The 24802-nt window shown below is 39.3% G+C and overlaps 1 protein-coding gene across 1 annotated transcript in view; it reads left to right on the forward strand.

Annotated features, from left to right (window-relative positions):
- Positions 1-692: 692 nt before the first annotated feature.
- klf5l (Kruppel-like factor 5 like) overlaps positions 693-24802 on the forward strand; it is a 28552-nt gene continuing 4442 nt past the window's right edge. Inside the window, exons 1-3 of the mRNA XM_046040186.1 lie at positions 693-929; positions 13433-14360; positions 15752-15811. Of these exons, the coding sequence (XP_045896142.1) occupies positions 789-929; positions 13433-14360; positions 15752-15811 (1129 nt within the window). The 5' untranslated portion in view covers positions 693-788. The remainder of the gene's footprint in view (positions 930-13432; positions 14361-15751; positions 15812-24802) is intronic.

Below are 24802 nucleotides of genomic sequence, written 5' to 3' on the forward strand. Positions count from 1 at the left end.
GCTATTATAATAGACATGGCATCAATTTGGCAAATAGCTTATTATAGAAATTTTTTAAAATAATCTGGTTTGCTGGCTTTAATCAGAGCGTCATCATTTTCATGATCATCATGGTTGTAAATAATTATTATTGATTGTATAGTGTAAATAGTGTATTAATACTTTAATACAATACTGCATCTGTTTTAATGTATTCCTTTGTGCTGCTATGTTGACCGAAATTTAATAAAGTTATATCTTATCTTATTTTATCTTATCTTTCTATTTTTTTAAAAGACATTGAGATCAGCATTACTGTAAAAAATCAAGCTTTTAGTTAGTGAGTGTGTGTGTACGTGTTTGTGTGTACGTGTGTGTACGTGTGTGTGTGTACGTGTGTGTGTGTGTGTGTGTGTGTGTATGTGTGCGTGTGTGTGTGTGTGTGTGTGTGTGTGTGTGTGTGTGTGTGTGTGTGGTTGAGGGGACAGTACTTGGCCTCATGACCTCGGTTGTCTTTCCTCCTTTCCTGGAGTTTCTCAGGTGAGTCCCGCCTCCTTCCATACAGCTGATTGGACCGCAAGACTCATCCTCTGCTCTCATTGGCTGTGCTGTGTGTCGACAGTCGCCTCCAGGTAGCAGGTCCATACTTGAGCTCAGGTAACAACTACCTGTGAGACAGAAGAGTGGGGAGGGCAGTGGAATCAATACGTAGGTTTTGGCTCCAATAAGGCGCATTTGACTGTTATAACTCTTTATGCACTTATAACCCAAATTCATTAGAAGATATATTTGTTTAAGTAACAATTTTAATGGCAACGAGTGTAGGACTGGCGATGAATCCGCCGCACACGACAGAAGAAAGGGCGGTTTTCACGCAGCTGAAGCCGGTGAGGATGTCTGGAGCTGACGGAGCTGAAGACGCATCCGTGTTTGAGGACGTCAAACCCGGGGTGAGAGTCTCCGCCGACCCGCTGGGGATGGGCGGGCTTCCGGTGAACCGGAGGTCCGGCCTCTCTGAGTGTTTTAATAACTATTCCGTATTTTTTACCTGCACTTTCTGCGTGTTTTGGTGGGAAAGATAGCGCCTAAAATCCATGTTATGACCGTTGAGCTGCATGTTATGCACATACCAGGCTGCTTTACCTGTCAAAGGAAGCAGCTCACCTGCACTGGCTGGCAGGTTAAAGTCCTATGCAGACATCTGACATGTTAGAAAACGCAGGTAAAGTTCACCTGTAAACTGCGGTTGAAGCAAGAAATAGAAATAATCCAATCAAACTTTATTTGTAGTTATGTATTGTTAGTTCTATCAGATTTACTTTTGAAGTTGCTATTCAAGTTGTATTAATAGGCTAATGGCATTCACTGTTGGCATTCATTGTTGGCATTTGTATTTCCATACAAAGTTATTTCTGGACATGCAGTCCAACATTGTTAACATATTGTTAACAGTGAATGAACAAGCTCTGTAGGCTACATGGTGTAGGCCTACTGTTGATAGGATATAGCCTATATGAAGTTAATACCCTTCTGGCCTTTATGGCCTTATTATTTATTTTGATTATTTCACATACACTCAACTTGGTCACAGATGACCTGAGTGCACATGTGGTTTCATGCTTGTTTCATCAAGTTATGATGACCCACACTGCCTGCCAGTCAGTCATGGGATGTGATCATATGATGGAGAGGCAGGTTTAATTTTAGACAAATCTGCAAAATGGTGTCTTCTCTATCAGTCATCGCATTCCTTTGTAGATCTGTCTGTCCAAGATTGTCAGTGAATACTTGTAGCTCTGACGCCAGAAATGCACATTTCAGGAAGTAACTCGTGTCACGATTAAGCAGGCAGAAAATGAGGCAGAAAATTAGTAAAACAAAAGGATAAACAAATCTTATGACCACTCCACCACCTTCTTTGTTAAACATGAACAACTGATGAGAGTAGATACATGACAGCTGCATTAAAGTTAAATGGCTGTGAATTGTATGTGTGATCACAGAGCACAAACAGAAACCGGACACCTGCATACGGCACTAAGTTTGGCCTCCTGCTGGTTGTTTGGTAAACAGGCAGCAGACCCTGAGACCTAAGGCTGAAACGGCTCTGCTCCTCTATGTGTCCCATGTGCCAGACCAGCAATGCAAAGACCCCAGTGGATTTGATAGGTTAAAGATGTTTGTACACATGGTGATGATGTGCACTTTGTCATGTGTTGTACCTGTGTGCAACACACAAAGCATTATGTGTTGAGTTGGCCCAGTCATATGCTGTTGATCTTTATGCAAACATTGAATAAAAGTGCAGCTGTTTTGAACTTTATTGGCATTTTCAACGGGACAGGTGTCATTAGAAGCTAACCAACATTTCCCAGCAGCAGTGAATATTGATATTGCCTCATGTCTGTACAGTTTGAATGTAGCGCTGTATGCTAGGTGGGCGTTGTGCAGCAGTATTACTCAGATATTCAACTGTATTGGATCAGGAGTTTGTCTTGTACCTGCAGTATTGTTATTTTGATGTCTGGTTTCTCTTCGATCTAAGCCAACCAGTTTTGTATAAATTCTGATTATGCAACACAAGTTTATTTAATAGAAGAGGTGCTGAAGCCACTGCTAGTTATGGATGGTTGTCTCTGCACATCAAAGCTTTAAGTTAGTTTCTAGTATTTTTTTTAGTCATTCTGTTTTCTAGTTTTCATCCTGTGTCGTCAGTGATGTATAAAACATTGTGTACCTTGGCTGCCTATCGTGCTGCAGATCAATGTAGGTCACAATGACTGTCATAAACACAACTTATTTTATAGCCTAAATTAACTGGTTTGTCTGCTTGTGGGATTCCATGAATCATAATGTAATGCAGCTGAAAACCTGATTATTACTTCAAGTGAAGCATGTTGACAGCAAGTACATATTTTAACATTAAAAACACTATGTGATACTACCTAGACAAAATTGCCAACATTCAATTGCTTTTTCTCTTGTTTCTTGTTGCTGTAACATGCAGTGCTTGATGTTATGCAAAACATGACTTTGTCAAGAACAAAGAAGTCAGGTTAAGTGAAATAGTTACCCCTCAGGCAAATTAATTCCAACTGCAGGCTGAGAGTTTTACCTTATGTGCTCTTGATTCACCATGAATGTGCATGAGGCAGGTTCTCAAACACATTCCTCACCGGTCACATGTCATTCTCTGTCTGTCTGTTTCATCATTTTTCTTCTCCTGTCTATACTTTTGTTTCAGCACTGGGTTTCCAACTCAAGCAAAGCACAACAATAAAATACAATATGATACAAACAGCTATTCATTACACTAGTAGCAATGTTTTTTTGAGCAGCTTGTTGTACAGAAAACACAATAACAAATCAATGAATTGGAACAGGAAGTTCTGGGTAAAATAAATGCTGCTTTTTGTCTTTTTTCACTTTCTGTTTTTTCCTAAAAGAGAGGAAATGTCTTTGTGTCATTGTGTTTTAAAGAGCACTTAACTTAGCCGGTGTCGTGACAGCAGTATGTTACCCAACCTGTCTGAGCAGGGCCCGCATCTCCATAAGCTGCCTCGAGGCAATAGAGAGGATGATTAAGGCCAACCTCCATGAGAAAGTCACAGCAGAAGGGAAAGGCTGATGAGGCTCAAACACTCGTCACATGCAGGTCTTTAGGTTGCTCGAATATTGTTGTATTAATTTTTTTGTCAGTGTTTTTGGTGTGTTTGTATCAAAAGGTTTCTTTTGCTGCTGAGTTAATTGTCAAAAGCTGTCTGTTGCACCTATGATTTTTTCCACAGTTGTTTTAAATAAGGCTGTTAAAGTGGTTCAGTCCTGGAAAGATGATTAAACCTGCATTTATTGATCACTTAGCCACTTGGGTGCAGCGCAAAAACTGTCAATCCAACATTGACGTTATCCACTTATAAAGTGTAATGGCGAACGTGTTATCTGTTTACACATCTAGCAGACACGGAGCAACATTAGCATTCATTTGGAGTCTTATTTGTGTCCACATGTCGAATGTTTAGCCCAGCGTTAACTCTCCTTTTAGCTCTGTTATTGTCTCCACCAACTACTAAAGCAAATATCTCTTCAGATGATAAATGCTATATATTGTGGAGAACAGCCGCCTGCTGCTACTGGAAATGATGTTGATGAGAGCTGAGAAAGTGAACCAAATCTTTCATTTGCAGGCTGCAAATCCAAAACAATAATCTGAAAGATGCTAAAATGCACAGAGGGGAACTGCAGAGTCAGCTTATAACACTGTGGGTTCGTCACAACGAGCAACCCCTTTCAAAGGAACTTCCTTTAGCCACTTTCACACTTGAAGTATTTGGACAATATTACAGTATCCCAGTTAAAAACATGCTGGTCACATGCCATCGATCTGGAAAACTATTCTGCAACATTGGTTTTGTGGGTGGTTTCAGTGAATAGTGGCATAACAGTGGCATTTAACCATACTGATAATAAATCTGCCTGCTGAGTTTGGAGATGTAAAACCGCAGTGATAATTTAAAGAGGTCAACTTGGAGGTCCAGTATTTTTTATGTTTGTTCTGGGAGGTTTCTGCACTAACCAGACACCACCTGGCTGGATTGGATTAGATCCATTCAATGAAAGGACATGTAATAGTTTAGCAATATCCAGTAGCCTATAACTAATATTTTCATTATCCAACAGTGTGTTGATCATTTTTTCAATTATCTGGTTAGTTGTTTAGTCTATAACATATCTTAGTAAACTTGCCATCACAAGTTCTCAGAGCCCAAGTTTGACTGCTCATCAAAACATGTTTTTTTTGTGTAATTAATCTGTTAATGTACCTCAGCAGTAAAAGCAGAATAGGTAACTCATATGAAACCTATTTCCAGATTCTTTTGTCATTATATCATCAGTGGGTTTCCTGTAAGACTGCATAGACGACAAGAGAAGTTACAGAGTAACTTTATGGTGTACAGATCAAGACTCATGCCTAATGATTCCTGAAGATCAATACTCAGATATGGTTTAAACTTGGTTTCTAAGATGCTTTATTTTATTTTTTTTCATCCTGGGATTGTACTGATGTCGTCGTTTTGACCGGACTGACCCTCTTCCACATGTTTCCTGTCATGTCAACTTGAATGAATTGTCGTACATTCCCTCGTCTTTTTCGGCCTCGTGCTGCTGACAGACGTTTTTCATGCTACTGAAGGCTGAAAAGGTTTTCGTTTGACTAATGATTTGACTTCTAGGATAACAAACACAGCTGATTTGCATCTGAGCAAATGTCTGCTGACAACAAGTCTGAGCTCGCAAAATCCCACTCTGATTAGTGATGTGAGGAAATATGATTAATTTGTTTTGTTCATTCTTGGGAGACAATCAAGCATTTGAGAGGACTGAGCCAATTTTTTTAATCGACTTTTTAATCTTTACCTTTTTAAAATGTAGATTGGATTTGATATTGGAAATTGGATTTGAAGCAAAAGGAGAGTTGCAGCTTTTAACTGAGGGACTTTGTTGGTCTCCTTATTTGTTGATTTGGTGTCATTAAACACAACAAACTATAGATGATATTTTTCAATGTATGGATTCATGTGTATAAAATCCTCTTTGAGTGTTGCTATTGTGCTCTGGTGAATGTCTGTCAATGCTATTTTATGTCATCTCAGCTCTCACATCCGTTGTCCATACTCTTTTGTCTATTTAGTGTCTTCAAAAAGCCCACAGACTCTATAGATGCTTTGGCTGTATGCTGCAATCATTTGTCACAGTGCCAATCAGTAAAAGTCAGAGGTGATCAGAGTTAGGCAATGCTCAGATCATTGCAACTGTTATTAAAGACCTTAAACCAGGTTGCGTGACTTTTATTAATCACAAGCATAACTGGAAAAGTCGACCTGAATAACTTGTCTGTGTTTTAAATTACTCTTGGCATAGATACACCTCAGCCTTTTTTTTCATTGTTTTAAAAAAGAGACTATAGACTTAACTGGGTGTAAAACTGTGTGACATAGAGCAGCATAGCAAGCTGAGCCTGTAGTTTAAAACTTCAGTTTTAGGTAGACAGCAGCATTAACCAAAGTAAAATAGATTACTTTACACTATTCTGCAAGTTAATTTATTTAACAGGTCAAATGTTCTCAGGACCGTTTAAACACCTTTAGTATAAAATTGGCCGTCGTGCACATTAATAATAATTACATTGGCAGCTTTTTTAAAATAGTTTTATTCAGCTGGATTGTCAAAACAATGACATCACCGCTGATAAATATTTTTAATATATCGGCCAGATGTAAATGCAAATCCATAAATCATTCTGATCTTCTTGCTGAGTGTCAGTTTAACAGCAGACCAGTAGAGATTGATCATTTGACTCATGCTGTTCTCTGTTCGGATTGCGTGGTCCGCTGATGTCATATCCATCATGCCCGGCCGTGTCTCTGTACCAGACAACACATGGCGCCCGCAGACAGTCCTATTCTGCTGTTTCATAATGCCTGTGGTCTGCAAGCTCATCTACTGAATCTGCAAAATCTCTTTTAATGACTACCACTGTTTACCTTCATCCGTTTGGAAAAACAGTGAAAATTGTTCTGGTGAAGGTGAAATCATTTTGTTCGGGGGGGGTTTCAGTGTCTCTAAAGATAAAGTTAGTTGCATAACGTCAACTATAAAAGTCTGTTGTCCTGACAAAGTGCTTCAGCCAGTTTGAACCTCAAATGTAAAATAATAGTAGGTCTATTTCCATATGTCCTTATGCGCAGTGATTCTGAAGTATCTTGGGACATTCGAATGTGAAATACCAGTAGAGGAACCCTGGATCCAGAATTAGAAATGCCCCCAGACACCACATCCCCTTTCTGTAAGCTAAATTTGAGAATTACCTTTTCTGTTTTGTGGGACAATATAGAACAAAGAGTGACAAAAAAAATAAGAGACAGAAATAGGATAACACGCGAGAGAGAGGTTATTGTTGAGTTATATTTACACAATGATAAATGTCAAAGGGGATTTTTTTAGAGAGGTGTTTTTTTAGAGAGGTGTTTTTTAGAGAGGTGTTACAGCACATTGCAAGAAATGAAAGTGCTCCATAAAGTAATCAACACAGCGAACCATGAACACCAACAAAGTTTCCCAAGAAATGAAAGTCCACTAGTGGCCAACTCTGCCATTTTTGAAAGTCGGATTAACTGTAAACCACGAAAACATCTTAATTAAACAATAAACATGTCATACATCAGCCATATACAGAATGTGTACATAAAGTATATGGGGATACATTTTATGTACATACAGTGTCTTGGAATACTGAATACAAGTTAATTTATGGACATTTGGGTATAAATAATTTGAAATCATATATTGTATCTACATACATAAATACATACATACATATGTAATTATCATTTGTGACATACATACATATGTAATTATCATTTGTGACATACATGCATCATTTGCAACTCCAGTAGTTGGAACGTTATGTCGCATATAAAATACCAAGTCTTAATTCAGGCATCCATCATCGCATATATATTTAAAAATCAATATGTTACTTTTACATGTTGACCTTCCATGGGTGATGCATATATTGATATCCATCTTATATTTTTCACTTTTATAGCTTACTGAATGGACATCGAGGCATATATGAAGATACGATAGATTTGTATTTATTATATGTATTCACAGAATCCCATTAATTGTGTGCACTTATTGTCGTTATTGTAAACTGCTGTCCACTGAGTCTTGAGGTGAACAGTCATAGTTGGTGTGTGGCTGCTGACCACTGTCTCTAACTGAGCTAATCAATTCAGAGCAAAGGAATGATCTTTCTGGATGTTTTCTGGTTGTTTAACCAGCCTGACCTTAGTTAAAATATAATAAATGTTAAGTATAATAAAAGTAGGTAAACACCTTTTGAAACACCAACGCATCATTAAATGTTATCAAAATGTATGAAATATTTTCAATTTACCAGATTTTCCCAGAAGAGCCAAAGTGGATTTTGGCCACCTGGCAGTTAACTCTTGTCTTTACTTATTACTGTCCCGTGAAGCCAAAACAAGCCTCCTTATCTCTTCTCCTTCAACGGCCATAAAACATCACCACAGTCTTTAAGGTTTTGTTTTTGCTCTGACAACCCTGTTGTGATTTCTGCTCTGTTGATTCAAAGCAAGCAGACCAGAAGGCATTATCAGTTAATTTTTTTAATGAGATCAAGCCATTTGTTTTGCAGTTAGCAGAGGAAGGGGTCCAATGAAGATGGCAGACCTTGTAGCTTGGGGGCTTTTGGCTCAGAGGACGCAGAGAGATGTCAAAGTGCTGCTTTGATTGTTTTGTTTTCTGTTTTAAGATGACTGCTCCGGTATGCAGCTGGCATGGGTAGATGTGGTTAACCACCTGTTGAGGACTTCAATGACATCTAAATAAGCTAAATTCAAGATGAATAGAAATAGTTCTATTAAATATGTCATTAGGAGGCGTCCTTGTGAAACCGCTTTCCTCACTAAGTCTCCAAGGATTTATTTATTGTTTTTTTGTAGGCAGATTTGTGAATAACAGATTAGATCTCAGATGTATGGATCCACCAGCCAATTTGTTCATTCAACATGGAGAGTCCTGATTGGTTAGAAAAGTGTGCATGGAAAAGTTCCACTTGGTGAATGAGTTTTGTTCTTTGTCAGCGTGGGCAAGTGAATATTACAAAGATGAAGGTTGAACCTTGTGTGGATACATTTGAATTAGTTATGGCATTACTGTGAACTGTGAATTGTTTTCATATTCGTGCTGTTGTGTGGTAGCAAAGTGCAGACTTCAAAATCATAGCAGCAGCAGCAGACAAGATGTTCAGTGCTCATATAAGCTTCATACATGTTAGTGCACTGAATGGAAACTAGTGGCTGCAAGGATTAAAATCTAAAATGCAGATGTAATTGTAAAATGGATAGCAGTTTAAAGTGTATTTTCTTTGTAGTAAATGGGGCTAAAACATGTGAAGGTCCTTTTAAAAATGGATATTGGCCGGAAGTGTGGAAACTCCCATTCCATCCCATAAACCCGAGCAGAACTGATAAGAGACTGTTATCAGGTAGAAGGATTCATAGCTGCGCAGTTGTACATGTTCTCCAATTATTAACTAAGTCTTGACCCGAAGATATTTTACTTGTTTACCACATAAAATGATAGAGACGTTTTAAATTGTAGCTCATCAACTGGTTTGCTTTGAGGTTGCGGCACCTCTTGTTTGATGTGTCGAGGACAGTTAACATTACTTACAAGGCACTTTTAAAAATTAAAAACACAATACACACACATTTCTCCTAACTCCTAGCTGTTAACATATAATATGGAAAGGGAGGATCAGAAGGTATTTGGGCAGGGACTAATTTAAAAAAAGGTTGTTTTCTTTTTAGCTTTTTTTAATCAAGGGAAAGTTTGCTGAACATGTGTGCAAAGTTAGTGACTTTAAAATTACATGAATTACAAAGACGTAAGACTGCACAGTGTCATCTTTTAGGGTTGTGACGATACACTTAGCTCATGAGATGAGATGTTACACAATGTTGGGTTCACAGGAATGAGACTAGACGATGTTTTAACACTATTTTTAAGAAATTTTTGTTGACGAAATATAAGACGGGAAAAACTTTCTTTTATTCGACTTAAACTGTGAGACAGCTTTTTACCTCGGCCAGAAATATCGTCACATTTTTAATGCCTAAGAGCCTGCATAGAGAAATGTCAGTAGTGAGAAAAGATGCAAGCGGATCAGAGAGCAGAGGTCGACAACAAGAGGGATCAACAGCAGGGCAGCAGGGGACGTGGCCAAGGGCACCCAAGGGTTACAGCTGCCAGCATCCCAGCAGCACAGGGCCTGTTTGTGTCCTGTCCTGAAAGGCACACAGGAGCCCTCAGTGGGGAGGAAACAGAGAGGCTGTTTTTGTTTTCTTTTTTTTCCCCCCCTCAATAAATACCCAAGACTTCACCGACCGCTCAGATTGCACTGATGACACGACGGTGTGAGTTCAACAGCGACAAATGATGGACATCTAGCCCCGCAGGCACAGCTGAATAAACACACACAGACACACACATACACGGACACTTAAGAATACATGCAGGCACGTACAAACAGAGACGCATGCATATGCAAAGTACAGGTAAAGAATATATTTTGGACAAAGATATATTTGCTGTTTCTACTGAACAAAAATGTGAATCTAGCCTAAATACCTTTTTGAAAAAGATTTGTTGCTGCATTGTTTTTAATAACTATACAGTACCTGTTGCAGATACTGACAACTGATATTATACCTGTTTAAAAAAGTAAATAAAAACTCTTTAAAATTCTAAGGAACCTAAAGTGAAATTATTGAGCAATGAAAAGAGTGTGTGTGTGTGTGTGTGTGTGTGTGTGTGTGTGTGTGTGGGCGTTGGCACTTGAAGCAGCGCTGCAGAATATGAGTGTTGAAACAGGCCACCTCTGCTGCTTTGTGCTTCCTGTTCCGCTGCTGGACATGACCTCGAGCACATCAGCACCTCGTTAGGTCATTTGTTCCAAATCAGTTGATTCAGTCCCAGACTCCACTGCACTCGCTAGGTTACCATTTCTTTCGGGGGTGCAGTTCATACAGTACAGCTCCTGCTGATGGGCCAAGATAACTTAGAAACTTCATCAAAATGTACTAACAACAAAGATGTAAAATATAAAATACTGTAATTGGATAACTTTATTTACTGACTACAATAAGCCAGTCCTGAAATAATAAGTGTATTAGTCTATTAACTGCAAATTAGGAGATTCTAATTATGGTATGCTTCATAGATTTGATGATTTGCTTCCTCTATCCCATTTCATGTCATTATAATTTAATATTTTTGAGCTTTGTAACTTCTGCTGGACATTTGTCATAAATGTTGTTTTAAAAAAAAAACCTTTGCTCTCCCTCTGGTCTCTCCTCCCTCCGTAATTCCTTTCTTTATTGCTGTGTATCTGTTGTCACTGTGAGGATCAGATTTGTCTGGCAGGTCTATTTTTACCTGCCAGTGTTTAAGTTGCTGCGTTTTTCCCATGCCTTCAGCCTTTGGTATGATCAAGCGGCAACCTAACTAAAACACTTCCTACGGCCACACCCATGGAGTGAACTCTGTTTTTGTATGTTTGTGTGCTTGTGTGTTTGCGGGTGCATTGCTTCATTTGTGTACATTGCAAACATACATTTGCTGTTGCATTTTTGTGGTTCAAGTATTTATGCATTTGTATGTATTTCTGTTTCTGTGGGTGTGTGGTCTCTGCAGCGTAGATTCTTCATGTAAGGGTTTGTGCTCCTCTGAAGCAGTGGCTTTCTGCATGAATGACTCTGAATGACAAACACATACACATACTAGTTAATCAGGATTAATCAGATAATGCCATCCAGCGACAAACACAGAGAAAAAAACAACATTGACAGTTGAATCTCCCTGGTACATAGCAATAACTATCATCAGATTTTGATATTGTTCAGCTCTGTTGGATGCGTGGAAATACCTGCACATCACGCCTACTTCAAACCAGTGAGAACAGCATATAAAAACAGAAATACAGTAATGGTTTATGTGAAATAACCAGCACATATGTGATTTTTTAAACCAGGAAGTTGCAACAACAAGAGCTGAAAGTTTTAGTCAAGTGTAATTAATTTTAAATCTGTGAGTTTATTAAAGCACAGAATTAAACTCTACTGATTTAATATGCTGTCTGCCTGCTATGTGTCTGTAGTATGTATCTCCTCTTAACTAAAGGTGGTTTCCTCATGAAAGAAACAGCATTCTGTGCTGTTTAAATGTTTGAAAAGGTGCAGTGGACTGCTGTTTCAATAAGACTAACAGATGCATCTGTCAGTCTTGGTGATCACATAATTTCCAGACAGGTAGTTAGCAGCTAGCTAGGTTGCTGAGTGTAAATGACTGACAACAGACAGGAATGGCAGAATTAGGAAAGAGAAACGCATGCAATGGATTCAAATTGGAATAAGATACTCACCTGTAGCAACAATTGTTTGATAAAGTCAAAGTTTCAGCTACAGGTCAAATTGTATCTGTGGATTTTAAGATGTTGTTCTATCCCTTTTCCCTTTTTCTTTACTTGCCTTGTTGCATTGCACTGTACTCTGCTTTACACTTCTTGTGGCTTGATTGCATCTTCTTGTCTTCATCCCCAATGAAATGAAAATGTAAAACACATCCCTTCCTCTGTCCCTGTGGATTTTTCCTGGGAAACAGCTGTTGCTGTGCAAGCTTAAATTAACAAAGGGAACCAACTAACTGTAAAGGTAGTAGGTTGAAATTTTCTTTACCAGCTCCAAACTGATGTATATGAAAAAGTCTTAACTGCAGTTACATCAGTGTTAGCCAATAATCAGCTGCTGAGCAACATTGAAGCAAGATCAATAACACCAATAGCTCTTCATGATTTGCTTTTATGACTTGAAAGCCTGCAGATTTTAATTCAAACCAAACCCAATAACAGTTATTGATCACTGATTAATACATCTCCAAACATGCTGAAGGTGCTATGTAGTAAAACATATTGCAGCCTTGAGGGGTTTGTCAGGACAATGAGCTCCACTGGGAAACAGGAATTTGTGGTATGAAGGAGCAAGTCCTGGTACCAACTTCTCTGAACCTTTTCTTTTATCCTTTTCTTAATAGCTTTCACTCTCTTTTAATTACTCTGTCTCTCTCCCCCAATATGTATATATATTTGGTTTTACCATACCTAACGTTTCTATTAACTGTGAATTGAGTGCAAATGAGTCATCTCACAGCCACCTTATCACAATCTGCAGCCCAGTAATCTCAGAAAATAATTACAGCAGTTAAACAAATTCATCCATGTCGAAGTTAAACAAATACTGAGCCTAACAGTAGTTGCTGCTGTTGCTGCTGCTGCTGCTGCTGTGGATTTTTCCACAGTGTTCTCTGAATGCTTTTGAAATCTTTTAGTTAATCATTTGGTTGACATTAACATGTTTTTACCCAAAGTGATGTGCTGTGTTACAGGGTTTTATCATGAAATGCTTCAGTGGAGAAAAAAACCCAAACCAAAGTGATGATGTGTGAGGCAGTGGCAATGGCGCAGTATGTTACATGTGTACGAAAGAAGAGAACGACTCCATTATGCATAGTAACATAGAATAGGCCAAAATGCACTACATCTTCTAGACAGCTGGGATTTGTGAACCGCCACAATCCTGGACACACCTCAGTATTCATGAACGAGTTGGCTCGGTTGGTCTGTTGACATGACAGTGTGCTCAACTTTGACTGAGAACAGGTCCATACTCTCAGGTGTATCTTCTCTTGTGTATACCAAAAGGTGTGGTTAGAAATTTGGGAAATAACTGAGTAAAATATTTGTTGTGATAAATTGCAGTTTGATTATACATGTTGAATTCCTCCTACTCTCTGTTTTGTTTCTTTTCAGACGCAACTAGAGTTGGACAAGTACCTCCCCCAGGTCAACAGTCCTCTCTTGAGTCTCTCAACCGACAACGGTGACAAGAAATACAGACGAGAGAGTGCCTCCGTGGTCGATGAGTACTTCTCAGAGGACAAACCTATGGCCCCTTACAGTTTTAACATCAATGTCATCCTTCCCAGCACGACTCACCTCCGCACAGGCCTCTACCGGCCCAACACCAAGACCCTCACACCACAGCAGATCAAGACGGAGCCTGGACTGGAGGTGCCCTGCTCTATCCCTACCACCACCACCCAGGCCCTGCCGGACTTCACCTCTGTCTTCAGCATGCAGCCTGTAATCAACAACGTTTTCATCAAACCAGACATGAGTTCTGGAGAAGTGGTGAGTGTGCCCACAGGGTCGCAGCAGCAGCAACCAAATTTGGAAACAGAGCTTCACATTGGACCCCCGGGCCCCCAGTCGCAGGTCTACCACATGCCCATCACCAGCTGTGCTGACCTCACCATGTCCCACACCTGCCCTTCTGCACATGGCTCCACCAGTGGCAGGACCATGTTGAACCTCGGCAGTGTTGCATTGCCAACAACCAACAGCAACTACATGATGGCAGAGCACCACCTGCCACAGCACCATGGTTACTACCAAGCTTCTCCAACCAGCTCATCCCAGCACACAGCGCCCCACAGCCTGCCACCCTCACCTCCAAACTCTCAGCCAGGGAGCCCAGATGGTCAGCAAGAGCTGCTCAGCTTAGCGCCCCAACCTGTGCCTCCATACCAGCAGCGTATGGGAGGGATAAAGGTGATGGGGTTGTCCCAACATGCCATGCTGATGACACATGGTCAGGGTGTCCTGACAGGTCCTAAATACAACAGGCGAAACAACCCAGAGCTGGAGAAGAGGAGGATCCACTTTTGTGACTTCCAAGGTACGTGGTTTATTTGCATTAAAGAATAATGTTTCATAGAGTGAGAGTAATAATAATTCTCCCTTGGGTCAAGAAACTTTGGTTTCTACAGGTCTTCTACTTCTGTCAAGGATTTTAGTGGCAATGTCTTGAAACTAAGCAGATTGTTCTACTAGTTTAACAACAGTATCACTGAGGCAGAAGACAATCAAACCACCCAAGTTAAAAGTGAAGATGCCAAAGTTCACAGCAGCATTACTTTGGTTTTTACATACCACACAGATTTATGCCTCGCCCTAGTGCACAAAGTTAAATAATCAGTTTCATCTTTGGCCTTGTTTGAGTGACTTTTCAGTGTGCAGCCGATGAGGTTTCTGATGTAACCTGAAAGCCACCCATGCTGGATGAAGTGAGCACAGCATGTATCACTGATCCTGTGTAGAACGCTTTAGGCAACATAAAAAAACAGCATGAAATCCAGTATCTGCCCATCCACAAACAGAGTAAATATTGAAGTACTACTACTGTACAGTATACTTAAATATTTAACACAAGACTCACACACACACAGTCAGCAGCCCTGAGCCCTGCAAGATGTCCTGGGCCATAAGTGGCTTGTTACACAAATAGCTTATGAAAACAAGTATCAACAAGTTGGTTCAAATTGCTTTCTACCAATGTCACTGATGTGTAAATATGCTCAGCTCCCAAAGCTAAAGCACAAATGCAAATCTGGCAGTAATACACTGCCTCTCTCTTACACACACATCAACACAGGAAAAACAGAAACCAGATTGCTAGCGTACTTGATAATACACTGCAAAAACATTGATCTCAATAAGTATTTTAGTTTCATGTTCAGGTTTTGTTTAATGCAAGAAAGAGACATCTCTGTCTCTTTGAGACATCAAAGAGATTGAATGAGAATCATCATTCCTTGTTTCCTGTGCAATTTTCTTTATTTCTAAAGTGCGAGGGCCGTGAAACAAGGCAGAAATTGTCACACAAGACCATGAAAACTGAGAAAATCCTTAGCCCAAGTTGAGGATTTTTCATGTCAAAAAATAAGAATTTTGGGATTCCAAATTAGACTAATGACTTGTTAAACTGGAGATATTTTACATAAATGAATTGGGGGTGTACGAGACCAACCATTTGAAATGGTTCATTTAGCTTCCCTTGCCAAAGATCCTGGTAGGTGAATATGTGGCGAATATGTGACAAGGGACAAGGCGTCCCTGTGTTTGTCCACTGGTATGCCCTTTTCACTGGGTCACAGGCGAAAAACAACTCAAGAAATGGCTCATTTTCTCCATGCTTAACAGCTTTATGGCCAAGGTAAACTTTGCATCAGGTGAGCACATTTTCGGTCTCAGCCTGGCTCATGATTTCTCTCTGTAATTTCTTTTCAGGCTGCACTAAAGTTTACACAAAGAGCTCTCATCTGAAGGCACACCAAAGGACGCACACAGGTAAGAGAACTGGTCTCTGTGGGTTTAACTTGGGATAGATGCTGACATGACAGGAACTAAATATTGGTGTTTCTTTGCCACTATAAATAATGGCACATCTCTATCCATTAACTTTCTGAGGAGTAAATTTGAGTGGTTCGTTCCAGCTCCCTTTATTTTTCAACTTGAAATCGGCTTCCTCGGGTGCAACGCAACCTTATAAAAGAAACACTTATAAAAGAAAATAATAAAACAAGACAAGCAGAAGGGTGTGTGCTCCACCGAGTTACAGGATGGCAACATTGATGAGGATTTAGAAGAAGCATGTGTTCAGTCTTGCACAAATTAACACGTGCGTGCTCACCACTGTAACCATTTAGCTCCAAGTTCAGTTGGCTTCAGCTTATTTATTTATACATTGCATACTTTGTCATATTGCCAGTTTCGACACACCCATGAACTATAATAGAGATGAACACAATGAAAATGAGAAACAACATAGAAGCAACATTAGTTTGCTCAAGAGTTTTTTGTTTTTTCTTTGCCGTGTTTATACATGCTGGTACCTGTCCTCCGAGCTTCCCCAGAGAGACAGAACAAAGAAGGGAGGGAGGAGGGGAGGATGAAGGAAAGAGGTGAAAAAGGGGGAAGACACACAGTTAAATGAAGACCAAACCAGTTACTCCTGCTTTTCAGTCCCTTTTTAGAGGATGGAGGATGAGGAAGGTGGGGGGGGTTGCAGAATGGGGGAAGGCTGGTTTCGATGTGTTTCCCATCTGTAACGTGAAACCTGTGGATTCCCAGCAGCCTCAGCACTGGATTTTAGAGATTTACTCATGCGATAAAAGCTGTAGAGCTCCTCCAGTGTGAAAATAGTGCCGTAGAGAAAGAGTGAACATGTGAATGAATGTGCAAATAGCAACCGATTTCTTTCTAGTCATAAATAGATAAGATTACACTTTATGGATCCCAGTGAGGAAGTAGGGTTTGAGTCCGTGTGTAAAAGGCATATGGATTCATGTATGTTTTTTCTGGAGGTTTGCATGTTTTAGTCAACCAGCACATAAAGATGCTTCTGCGTTATTACCATGGTCATCTAGGTTTCAATAATAATCTTTAGTTAAAATACAATGAAAACATCACAGTATTGTATACAGTACATTGTCCCGTAGCCTATATAACATGGTCAGATTGACACTCACCCTCACCGTCTCCCTTTTGCAAAGCTAGCAAAGATGGACAAACAAGTTGACATCACTTTGTCTTTGGGGTAGACTATTAATGCACAGCTATACAATTAGTTGGTACCTAGAGGAGGTTTATTGCTGGGCTACAATGCAAAGTGGTCATTGAATGTGTTTTTCTGACTCACCGACCAACACACAGAGGAGACCCCCTCGGTGGGTCCTGACCCGCCGATTGGAAAGCACAGCCATTAGGCACACAATCACCCCACTGCTGCTAATTAGAAGTAACTTCCTCTTGAAGACAGCTGTGAATTAGCAGTCTCTTCTGCTCTCTGTGTTCAGTGTATAAATAATCGCACCATGTTTAGGCGATTGCAAAACTAAAACATGTAGTGTGTTCTGGGCTTGTATGAAAAGTAAACTGCCTGGTTTACTCATTCTGGTCACTCAGTGAATCTCACAGGCTTCACAGGCGATCTGGCAAAACCAGGCTTGCCTGTTCTTGCTTTGCATTCAGTTGAAGATGACTCATGAGTTGAGCATGTAATGAAAACTGAGCTGACTGTACTAAACTGTCGGAAACGTTTCAGGCAAATCAAGCAAAATTAACAAAACCCTGACCAGAGTGTGGACATGCCATATAGTTATACGAAGCCCATTCTGTCATTGTCTGTACAAATCCTGCACAAATACGGTGATTGAGATGGATATTCATCCCCCATCACTGTTACTTTAAACCGGTTCACCTCCTATCTCTCAAACAGACAGCTCAATGTTAAGGATAATTCTGTATCCTCTTAACTTTGGAGTGCCTCAAGGCTCTGTCTTAGATCCCCTTTATAATTTGTATTCATGTGCTTCCTCCAGGACAACTTTTTGTAAAAAATTTTTTCCCACCACACAGATAACACACTTCTTAATGTATCTGTGAACGTCAGACTTGAAGACTTGACTCTGTCTGGCTAATAATCAAATTTTAGATGTCCAATAACTTTCACCAACTCTATAAGATAAACAGTCTTGTTCAGCTCACTGAGCTCATTTGTTTTATGAATTTGGTAACCTGACCTAACCTTACATTAAAAATCTAGTTTTTTAAATGTACCTTTTTAAAACTGCTCAGTCCTTTTTGCATCAGCTTTAACTCATTTCAAAATGTGGATGTTTTCTGTTTTCATTCTCTGACTGTAAAAAGTTATTCATGCTTTATCTTTTCCTGAACTGATTAATGCAAGCCTCTGTTTGCCTACTTGAGTGGTGAAGCCTATTCACACCTTCAACTCATACAGAAGGCTTCCAGTCTGCTCTCCCTAGAACAAATATAAGGGATAACAGATAATCCACATTATAGCCTCTCTACATTAGCTTCCAGTTTATTTAAAAATTTTAGTTTTCTTGCCTGGCTTTTATTATCGTTCCTGACGTACTGTACATTCGTAACACAGATGTGACGGTGATCAATGGACTTAGTAGAGAACAGAGAGAATTTTTATCCCTCATGTGCGTTTCAGTTAACTGGAAGTTCTGACTGTCTTTTTGTTCTTAAGGCAATAGTATCAGGAAGTTGTGAGGGTGCTTGTGCGTGTGTGTGTCAGCATGATGATATGATAAAATATTCTATGAAATGTCGGTTTACTTTTCTTAATGTTCTTCACCAAAAAAATCAAGTCACACTGACTGTAGGCCTCATGTTTAGCCAACGTAGTAGGTGATTAGCTCCTGTTATAGATACGTAAGTTCGGAATTGCTTATCTTGGATAGGGTAAGACGACACAGTGGCTCATCAACTGTCTCCTCACAACATAAAGGATTTGAAAACTCCAGTTTTGAGTATCTCCAGATTGCTGCATTTTCCTCCCACAGGTCAAAGACACGCATCCCACACATTGCATGCTGAATCATGCTGCTCATGCTGCATGAGACTCCGGTAAAGAGCTTTATGTGTAAAGAGCATTAAACTAAACTCACGCTACTTTTAAATATGACTATGATGAATTGGTAGTTTTGGGTCATTCTGCTGGGAATCTGTTGTTGGTCTACGTTGCTTAACAAACAGTGGTAGAAATATATTCACTTAAGTACTGTACTTGCGTTAAATTTTGAGGTACTTTTACTTTGCTTGAGTATTTTAATATTATGCTGCTTTGTACTTTTACTTCACTACATTTCAGAGAGAAAAATGTACTTTTTACTGCACTACACACATCTTCAGTTACAAAAAAATTTTACATAGAAAACAAATAGGGAGTTTATACAATTTGATGCAGTGCTTTACTCTTAAACTAACCAGTAGTGTATAAACAAAAGACAAATAGATAAATTACAACATTAGGTAATACTATCCAATACAACTCTGTATCACTAATGATATACCACTCTGAATGTTTTAGATTCTGTCTCTCACAGAAGTGCACCTATGATAAAAAAAATTACAGACCTCTACATGCTTTGTAAGTAGGAAAACCTGCAAAATCAGCAATGTATCAAATACTTGTTCTCCCCACTGTACTTGTAATGGTGTATTTTTCGACGGTAGTATTTATACCTTAACTTAAGTAAGGGATCTGAATAACTCCTCCACCACTATATCTAGCAGGCCAGACCACATACAGGTTGCGAATTACCAGCTTCCAATGGTCCTCAATGGGAACAGCAGCCATTGCCATAGGGTCTTTGATCAAGGCATGGACCATCTGAAAGCCAATGTGCATGTTGTTGGAGTGCATCACTATCTGTGGTCATTGACAGCTCTGCGATCATAGCAATCTGCCCATCCCACTGTTACGGGGGGGGGGGGGCAGGGGGTACCCTTGACCATGGCCTCAGCAGCCTTTTGAGCACATTGCACATTGACTTTTGTAATTATGTTAATGTGTGTGTGTGTGTGTGTGTGTGTGTGTGAGTGTGTGTGTACATGTGTACATGTGTACGTGTGTGTCAAGAGTAGTAGTGCTATCAGCCTGATTAGGGAACCCTCCAGCCCTCTTTACAAACACTAACTGAGCTGATAAAACGAAGAGGTCGACAAAGAGTTTATGGGCGTCCTGGAAAGCCTGAAAGTGTTTGTTCTTTGACTCAGTAAAACCTGGCACAGATGGTTTTAAAATGTGTTTGTTGTACTCCTGATGTATTATATTGGACTGTGTAGTCATTAAAGAGTAATAGTAGAAGTAGTTGAAGAAATAAGATTGCACAAGGTTCTTAAATTTAATGTTAGACACATTCAAAGTAAGACCATCAGCTAAATGCCCTTATTTGAAATGTAAATTGACTTTAGATTAAATGTGACATGACCTGTTAAAGATGGTCGTTACGTATTCACAAAAACAACTTTCAACAGGTGTTTCTTTAAGTAAAGCAAGTGTTGGTCAGAGTATGTGCACCATCCGAGTAGAATTTTAATAAATAGTACCTTAACTAAAAATTAAGTAAATATTAAAAAGTGATGAACATATCATTCTCCTTCGTTTCATTTAAAACTTTTTGGAGTGAATCCTCTTTATACAGACTTTATTTTAATCTAATGTTGTCTATATTCTAAACGGCAAACAGTGATCAGAGGAGAAGGTATTAAGTTTTAATGCAGTGGATTCAGTGCGGCAGAGAGACTTGAAGCCTCCTATAGAATAAATATATATGTTCCTTATAAAGTACACATCAGCCTGTAACAAAGGCTTTTTTGTCCGACTGTGTGATTGATGGCTGTAGCTGTTAGACTGTTTGTACATTTCTGAGTGTGTTTTTTCTTGTGTTTGTGTGCGAGAGACTGTGTTTGTCCATTGTGGTTTATGATGTATTCATACATGCACTTATTAGTGTACGTGTGTGTTTGAGACGGAGAGATAATAGTTTGGCCGTTTCTAATCAGCCACCTGATCAAACAGTGCTGTCTGTCGTGTACAAATGCCTCCAAAGTCTTTTATTTAGTTTAAAATGCGACATCCACGTTTGCAGCGAGAGCAGCCCAGTGAACTGAGAAATCATCCATATGTGTTAGTTAAGATTTCCATAAGATTATTACATCAGTACATTGATAGTTATATTTTTTATTAAAGATTTGGTTTTACTAGAAAAAAACTATGTTGGCTTTTTAACACTGGTTACTTTTGGTTACTTTTGCAAAATGTTTGCCACCTTGTTTTTCCCCTTTATGTCAAAACACAAGACCAGTATTTTCAAATTCATCTTTGCTTTATGAGGATTCAAACTATGTTGGAATCTAACCATGAGAGAACATGAGTGATGCTACAGTCAGAAATCCTATCACTCCAGAGGTAATAAGTTGACCAACAGGTAAATCTCCTCAAAACCTGAGAGCAATGGGTTTAGACTAAAATAAACTGAAAACATGTATGGCTGGTTGTCACGTGACCTTTTAGCAGCTTGTTTAGGAATATATACTAGTCAAGTGTGTTTGTTCTGTGTGTGTGTGTGTGTGTGTATGTGTTATATTTCACCGTCCTTGGGGATAATAGTCTAAGAGAGGCGTCTGTGCTTTTGACCCCGACAGCGCAGCTATAGAGAAAAACCAAACACACCTGCAGCTTGAGAGCCTCGACCCTTTTATACATTTGCACTCCACCTCTACACACACATCAAGAGCAGTTAACTCTAGAAACAGGATATTGTCCTGATAGGCGGCTGGAGTGCTTCTGAGCCTCTGATGTGGGATTTAGGTACTTGTTGGATTAAAGAAGAATTGTATGGTTTAAAGGTGTGTGTGTGTGTGTGTGTGTGTGTGTGTGGGGGGGGATATTTGTTTCTCAAAAATGTGTTTAAAAGCTATTATTATGTGTCTACTTATAAAAAAGCAAAACCTATTTTTACTCATAAGCATTTGTGAAATATCATTTTAAACTTCTGGCCATCCCACAATCAGTTGTTAAATGTTAAATGAACCACTCAGGGTGGTTTTAGAAACTCTCAAAAACACACTAACGAAGATTTTCTGTTTGTCCCTATTTTTTTGCTCTTCCTGTCACCTGAACCCTGTGCTCTTTGGACCCCCTTGTTCCACTAATAGCTGTCACTAACTGATTGATGGTCAATAGCAGAAGCTATCTAATCAGCACTAACGGGGCCCACATTGGTAATGAGCACTCGATGACCCAAACGTCACACTCCCTCGCCGCTGGCTGATAGAAGAGTTTCCTTCATGATTTTCAGCACAGGACACAACTTAGAAAGTACTTTTTGTGGCATTAAACATATACGGGGTAACATGACAAATGAAGTTAAGACTCAAAACACAATAATATGTTTCTTGAAATAGATAGGGGACATTGCGTCAAGATGACAAAACATAAATTTTAGTCCTTGTTGGGGGGGGGGGGGGCAGTACAGAAAAACACAAACTCGATCCTTTTATATCCTGAACTTTTTTCCTTTTGGCTCTGGAAAGTACCAAACTACAGTTTGAGGAATCTGGCTTCGGCAGAATTTTATTGTTGTGTTATCTCCTTTTCAGTTTGGTTTGGGCTCATGCCTTGCATTGATTGTCAGACATTAATTTCCACCTCGACTATAAAGGATGACATTTTTTACCTATTGTGTGCATACTAGCCTATTCAACAGAGCTATTTTTCTTTGTTGATGATTAGCTCACTGTTTGGAAATAGCACGTTGTGGCACAGCAGAGAAATGTCAATGTTTGGGTGGGGAAGGATAAGTGTCATGTTAGATTTATTTGACACATTATTCTTCAGTGCATCATTTAAGAAGTTCTCTCTTTTCCTACTATAACATTCAGAACTACCATATAATTACTAAGCAATAGGATATGCTTTATTTCCTAGATGTTCAATATTATGGGTACAGTAAGCAAGTGGAAGAGTTAGATTGTGTTATTTATAAAAGTTTTATTCTAAAACAATCATTATTTACAAAACAAAATAATTTAGTTAAAGAAGGACTGTTGACTTCAAAGCAAAGCTCAATAGCTCAAATTTCCCCTTCGCTAAGCCACGCTCCGAATACGCAAGCTGGCCAATCACAGCGCAGTATAGAGCTCGCTGTGACTGAGCTCCAACACTAATGGCGGTGCTTCATTGACTCGTATGCATAAGACGTAGTTTTCTAGCTTTTGTTTCCAACTTTTTTCAAGATATGGTCAAATGCTGTTCCTGCAGCACGTGTAATCATTACACTGTATCCCACCTTTCGGCCGATGTAAGCTGGGATTGGCTCCAGCCCCCCGCGACCCTGTACGCAGGATAAGCGGTTGATGATGGATGGATGGACTACCAGGAGAGGTTGAAAGGACAAGTATGATTTATTCCTTTTCCAAAACCTAAAACAAATCCAGAAAAATGTAGGCTGGATTGTTCCTAATGTAAGGTTAGCTAATACAGTGGAAAATAACGTCTTTTTTGCCCCCCAAGGGAGCGTTTTCCTTGGAATGTCACGTCATGTGAAAACTGAATTGCCAGGGGATGCAGTGGTTCACATTACACTGTGATCGGTAGGCTTTAGCTTTTATTTATTTTTTTCCTTCATTCAGTTTGACAGCCTGAATATAACCTTCAATGCAAACAAAGGAGACAGAAAGGTGGTCGTAACTAAGGGGGGCATGGCTTCACAAAGGGTCAACTGGGTTCATTTTAAAAGGTAACAAGTCGGGGGCAGTAATGTGCAAGAATTGCAAGATTTTCTAATTGCAGCAATGACACAGTTCAAGATTATATATTTATTGAAAAAGAGATTTTATCATAATTGTTTTGAATGTTCTACCTCAGATTAGTGAAGTGATCCACTGTTTGGCATCAAGTGTTTGACCATAAAGAAGAGTTTAAACCACAATTAACCATCAGGTTTCTTCAACTTTTACTCAGGAGCAAAAATCAGTCTTTAAACTCGAAAGAAATAACAATTGATACTTATCGTGATAATTATCGATATCGAAATACATGAAACTTTTTATCGTGATAACATTTTAGGCCATATTTTCCAGCCCTAGTTAGACACGCTTAAAAAAAAAAAACTTGCAATGTCCTCAAAAATGTATAGTGAACTTCCAAACTTGCCTCATCTCGTAAATAAGTGGTTTCAATGTGGTTAACCGGATGACACCTTTCAGTCGGTCTACTTCTTGGTCAGTCTCATCAGTTATTAAAAAAAGCAAACTACTAATGAACAGCAGGGCAAGAATATACAAAAATCCAACCTGAGACTCTGCGAGCCGGTCAAAGTAACACTGCTATCTTATATATATCTTAAAGTTGTAGCAAGACCATAGTAGGAAGAAAACAGCCACATCAAAACCACATATCAACACCATTTGGAATGGGTTTTTTTGTACAATTTGTGTTGTCATTAGTACTTAAGATTTCTTAACAAAGTGAGCTGTAACACACACACAGTGCTTACTGCTGCAACATCCTGTTGTTGCAATAGTGCATTTTTAAAATTCTGCAACAGTTTGTGAATGAAGCAACCACATCCTCTGTTAATTCAAGTAAAGACATGAAAATGACTTGAAATTAGACTTCCACAACTACTCCATAATGTCTGTCTTTCTCCCACTTTGTCTCTTGAGGAAAATCACGCCATAAATGTTGTAGGTATTCAACGAGTAAAACAACAACATGGCATCTTGTTACATACTTGTGTGTGCAAAGTATGTGTGTATGTGCGTGTCACCTGACACAATAATTGAGCCCATTGTTTCGAACCTTTAGCCAATGCGATTTCATCACAGTGTTTACAGAAGGGAGCCGTGAAAACCACAAGTATACTCTCCCGCCCACACAGCTAACTGCCATTTAAAAATGCCTAAATACTGATTACGCTCCATTTAGAAATACAGCCACACACAGGTTCACACACT

This window comes from Micropterus dolomieu, linkage group LG23 (genome assembly GCF_021292245.1).
Source record: "Micropterus dolomieu isolate WLL.071019.BEF.003 ecotype Adirondacks linkage group LG23, ASM2129224v1, whole genome shotgun sequence".
Lineage (NCBI taxonomy): Eukaryota > Metazoa > Chordata > Actinopteri > Centrarchiformes > Centrarchidae > Micropterus > Micropterus dolomieu.